Below are 10000 nucleotides of genomic sequence, written 5' to 3' on the forward strand. Positions count from 1 at the left end.
TCCGCTGAAAAAGTTTTTTTGATTAAACCCAAATGAATAAACATGGTAAATAAACCAAAACAGAATGTGGTTCTTAATTGATAAAGCAACCAAGGAGAGAAAAATAAAGCTTATGATAGAGTTCTTCTCCTTTGTCATAGGCACAGGGAATTAAACAGTGCAGGTTCTGACGTACGTAAAGTTAAACAAAAAACAAACAGATAACATTTATAGGTGTCTCAGTTCTACATATTCATATATACAGTGAGTACTTCTAAGTATCAAGTACAGAATTTTATTGTTCAAATAGCAGCCTCTTTAAGATTTTGCACTCCAAGCAGAGTTCATGGTGATGTACTACTGAGTAATGTAATTATGATGTAAAATGACTCAAGCCACATCCACATGAATGCCTCACTTCAAAACCACTGACGTTTAATACACACCTAGTAATGTCCAAACCCATTATGCTCTTCCTTCTGTAGCATGTTCCCTGTGGTGCATTTTCACATGCAGTCATTCTGAACTATGAAAGATCGCCTCCCTCACCCACTTCTGAGTTATCGTAATGACATCTGCTATACAAAATCTGATATTAACTGCTTTGTTTTTTTAATTAATTTCTGTCTCGTTGTCCACATGTTCCTCTTTGTCATGCCGTCACATTGACAAATCCATCATGTTGCACTTAATGACAGCTATTGGATAGCATTACAACCCCACCCCTAATTATGGCATATATTTCCTTTGCAAGCAAAACATCTGATGTTGCCAAATAAATCTAAGTCACGTACAAAATTCAGCTAGCCCCCCCGATCTGCATTTAGGCCATCTTACACACATGAACAGTATATATATATATATATATATATATATATATATATATATACATATATATATATATATATATATATATATACATATACATAGTTAGATATATGATAACATCCCATCTGCTAGTTAGCATTAAACACAATTCACATTTGGAATATGCATATATATTTTTATACACTGCATGTCTCCAACATGCATCTGGTAGTATGTATATAGATTCCTTGGAACATTCTGTGGAACCCTACTTTGCCAGTAAGTGCAAAACTTTGTAGCATGTGCAAATATTCATATTTTTTATAAACATTTTCTCACATATGTGCTAACTTATCTATGTCTTCCCCAAATACACATAAATGTATGTATAGTCTTTTTCCTTGAGGATATCACATTCAAAGATATGAACAATATAAAGCAAATAATCTAACATCAGCATCAGGTTTTCTGAGTAACAGACATCACTGTTCCTTTTGTTCCATACCCTCTCTGCCCTATGTGACCAGCTTTCTGTTTTTCAAAACATATTCCACTTCTGTCATGGTTAATGGATTACATTTCAGATTCAGACGAAATTAAGTAAAATACAAAAAAATGGAAAATAACAATTATTCAGGCATGTTTGTGCTAATCTATAATGTTCTGTGACCTGTTAAATAGCATGGTACTATGAGATGGCAGCTTTCTGTATAATAATATATCCTGCACCATTCCCCCTTGTACATCTACAGCACAACCTTAGCTTGTCAGAACACTTTAGGCTTTCACATAGAAAGGAAGAAAGGGACCATCACTACTTCAGTTAGGCCAGGAACAATAGCCCCAAATGTCTCGGGGGGGGGGCTTACATAATACTTGTTCAAGCACAGCAGAGGAAAATGGACTTTTAATAGGGAGGAAGAGGAGCAGATGTCTTCAGCAGCAAGGAAGTAGGAAGCAGTGCAGCACTTGGTTATGTCCACCAGTCTCCAATCCATCCAATATTTATCAGCGACCTTCTGTTTGCTGGATAAAGTAAATTAGACAATAATTTAACTATTACAGGGGTTCCAAAGCAGTAGATCAAAAATTATTTTGTGTGCAACCATATTGATCCCAAAAAACATGATTTGCACGTTTCTGAAATGGGAGATAGGGGAAGCCCCCCCATCTGTAGGGTCTGACTACCTTGCACCTCTGAACTCTCATACTGAATAGAATCAGCTCTGATGTTGCTGCTCCCCAGCAGAAGAGCAAACCATAGTTACTCAGGAAAAGAACACTTTGATGAAGTTGTACGCACATCAGCACTGCATAACAAGGTAGTACACAATACAACACAGATTATTCATTTTTCTGTCTGTCTTCGTTGACTGTGAAAGTTTGACTGGACAAAGACCATATTCAGTGGGGGCCCACTGGCCCAGGGAAAAAAGCTCCAGCAAGGTGCATTGTTAATTACATTACATACGATATCAGAAGTATATTTATAGCAATAAACATTTAAAATACAAAAGTGCATTTACAGTAATAAAAAATGATAAAGTACATTTCAGTAATAATAGGTTGTCTTTGGCAGCCACTTAGCAGGGTTTTACATCACAAGTTACAGCATACCATAATTTTTTTATCAGAGACAATAATATGTATGGTTAGCAAAGAGTGATCTCGGACATTATATATATGCTAGAATATCTAGCATAATAGGACAGGAATTAGCGGTCAACCTACTACAAATACTTTTCACAGACAATAGAAGTACAGTTGTGGGCTGTAAGAAGATTAAGTCAGATAGAAGTGAAACCCTAATTAAGGCCTTGTGAATTAAGTTGGGTAATAAGCAGATGACTAGCGAGCAATGCCAAGGGTGCCAGGTATATGTGAAACTACAAAGGCTAAGAAGTTGTGTAGATTACAGTACAACATTGTAGTTTATTTTATTTGTACTTGTTTATTGGCATACAGCACTGACATCCATGGACCATATTCAGTAAACCTGTTACACATACACGCAAGCACACTACTAGCCCTTTACTAGACAAAGAAATGAGTATATCAAAGTGGTAAGAGGAGGCAAAGAAACAGGCTGTTTTAATCACAAGGACATTCATCAAAAAGAAAACATCTGTAGTTGCAAGCGCCCCTTAGAGCCAAATGTTATACTGGTACTTCTCTGGACCATCAGTTCATCATGCAAACACGAACAGCGTCCTGTCACATAACTCTATGTTAAACCTTTGCTGCCACTTTTGTCTAACTGCACCCTGTTTTCAAGAATAGACGTGATAAATGTCACGAATGAGTTTTTACTTCCATTCAGACAGACCCTGTCAGGTGAATGCTCTTTGCATTTCCTCACAGATGGGAATCTGGAAAGTACTTGAAATCGTTCAACAGATTTGGAATTCATGGTAATAAAAGGCACGGAGATGAAAGAAACAGATGAGATGGTTCAGAATGACTTATCTGGATCATGTCTAAAGAACTCCCAGTGTTTGCCACCTTTCCCCAAAGAGGTATAAACTTCAGACTAGGACTAACATCTACATAGTACAGGCATACCAACTTCCTTCCAAGTGTTCCCGGGAAGCTTCATGTGAATGTCAGCTACAGGTGCTAGAGCTGTAAGAAGTGCACGTATAACAACCCACCAATGACAGTGAGACATAGAGCTACAGGTGCTAGAGCTGTAAGAAGTGCATGTATAACAACCCACCAATGACAGTGAGACATAGAGCAATGTTGTTTGCATAAGCATGAGGCAGAAGCAAAGCAGGGATCCAAAGTACTATCCACCATCCTAAGTGACTATCAAACCTGTGTAGAACATGCCTAATTGGGAGAAGGATCAAATGACCATCTGGTCTGTACACAGAATTTTTAATTTTTAACTTTTTAATTTAAAGTTTAATAACTTTATTAAATGCTTTTTTATGTTACTAGCCCTTTCATGCCTCCTTTAAATAGGTTTACTTACAGTATCCTTATTCATATCTGCGTAACTGCAACACAGTTTGAAAAGATGACAATACTAATATATATATGACCATAAAATAATACTGTGCATCTGATAGCTAATCTGGGAGTTTCACACTGAAATGGCTTTTTGCAATTGGCCTTGTAGATATCTTAACTTTTGTTCATTCTGTCCCTCCACATTTTAAAGGGGTAAAAAGCAGTAAAAGTTCATTGCTAAGGTGGGGGACTGAAAGCCATTGCAGCAGCCCAGAGTCAAGATTTTTAAATTTCTTAAAAGAGTTCACAAGTTTTGTAGTGTCACTCCCACAAATGCTTTCACCAGTCTTGGCTGATCTTCCTCCAATTACCCTACATTCTAGATGATCATACTTTTCCTCTTGATGGTGAAGATGTTATACCAGCACTACTTATTAATTTATGCCCAATGACTTACAGTCTTGTTCTACTTCTCTGGTCAGACGTATTCCTGCTTCATTTATGTTTACAACGGCACTGTGAAGAAACACATCTCATTGTACACTGACTGCCTATTGTTTTCTTAATATGCTACATATTACTTCTGAATGAAGATTTGCAGATATATACTCAATGCTTTGCTGCATTGCAAAACTAGAAACTTTGTGGAGAATGGACTGTGCTGAATATTTTGCCTTTTGAGTATTAGAAACTGACACCAGGATCCACAAAGGCTATCTCACTTCACTTAAATATGTTTTTTTTTATTCATCTATTAATCAGGTAACCCAGCTAGAGGCAAACATATTTTTCAGGGGTGACCCAGAAGCACTCTAATGGTAAAATGGCTTGCTCAGTCATGAAGTATACAAGCAGACAATGAGCATATTCTACCTTGGACTCTTAACTTTAGCACTCATTCCATTTTCAGTGTCTCAGCAAGCTCCTAGCCCAAAGTATTGCACTCTTCTACTACTCGTGTTCACTGTCTCTCCTTGTTGGTATCAACTGCTACCAGACTGTATGTGACTCCCTCTAATCCTTAAACCAATGCTGTCTCTCCAAGAAGGTTCCCTTTCTGTGCTGAGCAAGTGGACAGGGAAAAAAAGATACTGAAGAAGGGTTCTGAGTCACTTAAAGGATAACCCACAACCTGAAGGAGGGTTCTGAGTCGCTTAAATGATGACCCACAACCTGAAGGTGGGTTCTGAGTCACTTAAATGATGACCCACAACCTGAAGGTGGGTTCTGAGTTGCTTAAATGATGACCCACAACCTGGGTTATCATTAAGGCATTTTTTTCTTCATTACTACCGTTCACTAGAACACAGCACCTAAATGGAGTCTAAGGCTATTTTACTTCCAAGTATACTGGTCACTTGCACTCCCGTCCAAACAAACTGTCCTCACACAACTTCCAGATAATATGCTGTACACTGTGAATATTCTCCACACACACCTCAGAAAGAATAACAAAATTCCCATACATACTTTTTACCTTCTCTGTTACGTTTTGCATCCAGTTTTACTGACCGGAGATACAAATTCATGACAACAGCAGGAAAACAACAGTCACAATGTTATGAGAGACATAAAAGAAAGGGCAAATGGAAATCTAGTAAGTAGGTGAAACATGCCATTTGATTGAGTATTAAATCTGTATAGAAGTAAGAACAGATAATCTAATTTTATTTTTTCATGAATTTGTTTAACAGCCATTTTATACATACACACAGACAGCTATAAGTATGCATTATACAATTTTCAACAACTTATTAAAGATGTACAGAGACTGAGATGTTACATTTGAAGTTTTAACATATCACTGTTTTAACAAATTCCTTTAAGTGTACTGCCTATCCTGCCCTATCACCAAAAGGACACCATGTTATGCAGCAAAATATATAAGGCAGAACTTCAAAATTAGAACAGCAGTTTGTACAAAATATGTGGATGTTCAATACACTATACTACGGCTACAGAGTATGTATGTTTAGTCAGCTTTATTTAATAAGTGTGACAGCACAATTCTAAAAAAGTGCAAAGTCTGAATCCTGCTACTAGCTGACTTAAACAGCACTTGCTTATGTAGCTGACCTTGGACCTATGACCCAGCTGTAGCCTGGCTCTGCAACAGACATCCAACTTGTCTGTCAAGAATGCAAATATACAGTCTTAAGCATTCATTCATTCATTCTCTAATGATCAGAATCCCCCAAACACAATTCCGAAAGGACAATGGGGAAAATCAATGTAGAACATTACCTGGAGTGAGATTAATGCATTGAACCTCTAGAAAGTAATGTTTTCTTGAAAAGTACAGAACTACAGGAAGAAAATGAAAAACAGCTATACACATCACCCATGACATGGGGTTATGCCCCCTATACCCCCATACCTTTAAGAAATGACTTGATAACCACTGCATCATGGGAATAACAAATGTTCACCACTTGCTGCAATCTCAAAGAAGAAAATTCGCACTGAAACTTCAGCAACACATGGTCTGAAGAAGCTTGCCTTGACAGACCATATATTACCAAATTAAAACAGATGTGTACACCTCACCAAATCTGAAGTATGCAGACAATATCAGTATGGAGAGGTGGTCATATACAGCTTCTTCTCCTGCATAAATTATTTTTAAAATAGGAAGCCTTGCTTGTTTAGAGGAGTAAGGAGCTCTGCCAATGCCCTGCCTACCACCCTGTGTTGAATGCTTCAGGTAAACATTTAAACAGCTGTTGGCATGAAACATCCAATGACAGCAGCAATATGTCTGGTGCTTTTCTCATTTTCATAATGTTGAATCCTTTCTGCAGTCCTTCAAAAAGTTTGGTTCAAGTAAAATGTTTGCTGTAACTGTCAACAGTTAATCCTCAGCAGCACAGGATACAACTAGGTTTCAATTTCAAAATCAGCTGTTTCCTAAATCTGTACTGGACTATCATTTTGACTTGCTTGCTTCTGCGAGTGTTAAAAACTACAGTTACCTTGAAAGCTGATCCCTTCACATTTTTTCCTTGCACATTCACAACAGTGTACTGTAGTGCAACACTGCCATGTCATCAAGTTTGTGGAGGCTTCTTTCTGTTTTCAGCACCACAAACATGCAGCATAAATATTTTAATGACGAAGCAACTCAAACAGAAGGACTTGCAATAGGCACTGAAATACTATTGTATAAACCATTCAGACATGATTGTTTAACACTGCAATTCTGAAAGTCACCTCTTAAAAAATAGTACTGACAATCATTTTCTGTACTCCATACCTCTTTCAAGTTTGCATCAAAAATGGGCACTATGCTCTTTTACAATGCATGTTTTACTGTGGATTATAAAAAAAAAAAAAAAAAAAAGAGTGCAAATTTATTCAAGAACCTTGTGCACGCTGAAATACAAACTCTACAAACCCACAGATTCAGTTCCAGAAAAGTTCTTAAATAATATGCAGAATAATCCAGATTCCATGTTTTCAAAACATGGAGCCACACTGCAAACTCATTCCAAACCATTTCAGGAAAGGAAGACAATAATCATCACACTCTGTGCAGTGCACATTGCACAGTGGCTCTGGCTGCAGCTTTAGCCCCATAACCCTGATATCATATTCTCGTGTCATAATTACTCTGACATCATGCCAGTGACTATAAAATTGTGAAACACAGCAAAACCACTTCAGCATATTCCCTAAGATAATTCAATCCTCATTTGAGGGATAATCCAAAACGACTTATTGTATAAGCTAATGCCAGAAATTCATGCAGAACAGGAAGTAGACAAATAAATGGCCAGCATTAAGTGGATGTATGATCAGTCTCGGCTACCTTTGAGTCATCCTTAAAGGGTTGTTTTTTATGTTCTGGTGCATTTTGAATGATTTCTTTTCAAGAACTATTCCACCTCCAGATGTGGTTGTGTATGTAACAAGCATCTTTAGTTTGTAGTTATCAGCACATTATACAAATAAATTAAACATTTTCAAAAGGATAGATGAATAAATAAATGACAAAAAAGTCACAGCAATCTTGCAGACTGGTATGACAAGCAAAGGCTCTAACTGTTGGCACTGAGAATTGATAATATTATAAGACAGACAAATACTAGAGGCAGGCAAACTGGGGTGAGGTGCAAAACTGTAAACCTGTCTCCCACTGGAACTTTTTTTTCTTCGATAGAATTCCATTTAAAATGTGTGTAGTGGAATACTTATAATTTTCTTTGAGAATGACACAAAACACACTTACCATTTGCATTCTTTCCACATATGAGATGCTCATAAGGTTGTAGGACTCCCCAGAGCTCTGCATCATTGTTGATAACTATTTCCAGTAGTTCAGCAGTAACTTCAGATCCAGTATTCCCATCATGACTCTGAGCTGCCATGACACGTGCTTTGACCTCCTCTACTAGACTCTCCATGCAAGCAGTTAAAGAGATAGCTGCATACTCATGGATCCTTACTGAGATCCTGGTGTCCACCATCCACCTGAAAAACCTCCCAACAGAGAAAGTTAGGCCACACCTAGCAGACTTTCCCTTTCGCAGCCCATCTCCAGCACTCATGCTATACAAAGAAAGAGACCTGACAGTAGCTAAGATGCAATTTTCAGACAATGTCCAACTCAAAATAAGCTTCATAGCACTCTGAATCTCAAATCTGGTGCATTTGGAGTGCATTACACTTAGTCGCTGGGCTTCCCTGGAGATTCGGATTAGTGCCCTTTTAAGAAGCAAGGATAGCCTTCTGGTGGCTTCATAAGAGAAGAATTTGCCACTTCCTTCAACCTTTTCTTTTTTGAGAATCTTTCCAATATCCTCATCAGTCCATGGAAATTCTTCCAGATCTGGGAGCTTGGGACACTTGGAAAATATGTCGACTACCTCTGGATCTTCTGGCAGTACAGTGTTCACAGTGTCCCAGCTGTTGTTACGACTATTCATGGAGCCAGAGTAGTACCACCAATTAGCTCTGTGCTGGGCTGGTGTGAATGCCTGGGAATTCGATTTGGATGAAGACAGACTCAAAGACCTGCAGGAATCCCCTGCTCCATAACCCGAGTCCAAGGTCAAATCCTCTAGGGTCTTCAAGGCAGAGCCATGTAACCCAGCCATAGCAGTAAAGGCACAGTCATCAAGCCTCCTGAGAGCTTGGCTAAAGAGATAGGAACAAATTGCCTCACATTACTCAGTCATACAAGTATATTTAAGCTTTCCAGCTCAGCCCAGCACCACTTTCAGTTAAGGTTTTATTTCGCATACCACTTCTGGACTACAAGAAGTTGGGATTCTTTGGATCATGTGAAACAAATCCAAATTGTTCTTCATCGCGTTCAGTGCAGTGCTGTTTCAATGAGTATGACATGCCTGGTGATTCACATTTTCGCCAGCTCTTCCTCTGCAAAGCCTCGTACTGTGTATCGGACACTTCGCTCCTCCACACCCTGCACAAACACAATCCTAAGTAAACCGAATCTCTGCAAAAAGCGATTCATTAGGTTACTAGTTTGGAATAAACTGTAGCAGCTGAGAGACCTTATTTAATTCAGATTTAGAAATTTAGGACGCCAAAATGCAGAAGAAGTGTTGATGTGAAATAAAAACCTTCTATAAGTTAGCGCAGCAAGGAAGACAGAAGTCCCACTGTAACTCTCTGACTTCCCTCGCCAGCAGTCCGTACTACCGTATGCAAATAGCCTAGAACAGAGATAGCCAATCACTATCTTAGATTGCAGGCCTTGCCCACTGAAGTGATCCAGGACAGGACCTCATGCAAATAACTAACCCCCCCCACACTCCCATCTGTGGACCGGGCTGAGGAGGCGAGTGTGTTGCTGACAGCAAAAAATGCCCAAGAGTGAATAACTGATTTTTAAAGCATTTACATTTACACACGTATTAACTCAGACCATTTATCATCCAGCTAACAACTCATTATCCCCCAGCTTAGACTGGCACGCCTTTCGTGACATGCAAGCTACAAAGTGCCGGTCGGGACGTACTTCTTAACAGTAATGAGTCAGACAAAGTGGTAGTTTTTCTGCACTCTGATTTAGCCTCGTTAGTCCTGCTTGAGATATTCCTCTTTTCCACACCACTCGTGTACCTCATTACGAGGAACGTACCTCATTTGGGGTCTTAAAAAGTTCATGTTCATCAAAGTTCCACATTGCATCAAAGTGTATTTTCGAAGAAGTATGAAACTTTAATATCTGTTATTATTTAACAGGCACTGTAATCATCAATGATTAACCAGAAAACTCAAGCACTGTATAAGA

The 10000-nt window shown here is 38.5% G+C and overlaps 1 protein-coding gene across 1 annotated transcript in view; it reads right to left on the bottom strand.

Annotated features, from left to right (window-relative positions):
- Positions 1 to 9353, bottom strand: part of ABTB2 (ankyrin repeat and BTB domain containing 2) — a 1083316-nt gene extending 1073963 nt beyond the window's left edge. The window contains exon 1 of the mRNA XM_044082847.1: positions 7970 to 9353. Within this exon, the coding sequence (XP_043938782.1) occupies positions 7970 to 8837 (868 nt within the window). The 5' untranslated portion in view covers positions 8838 to 9353. The remainder of the gene's footprint in view (positions 1 to 7969) is intronic.
- Positions 9354 to 10000: the final 647 nt, after the last annotated feature.

The sequence above is a fragment of the Protopterus annectens genome, chromosome 9.part0, assembly GCF_019279795.1.
Source record: "Protopterus annectens isolate FY-2018-M chromosome 9.part0, PAN1.0, whole genome shotgun sequence".
Lineage (NCBI taxonomy): Eukaryota > Metazoa > Chordata > Ceratodontiformes > Protopteridae > Protopterus > Protopterus annectens.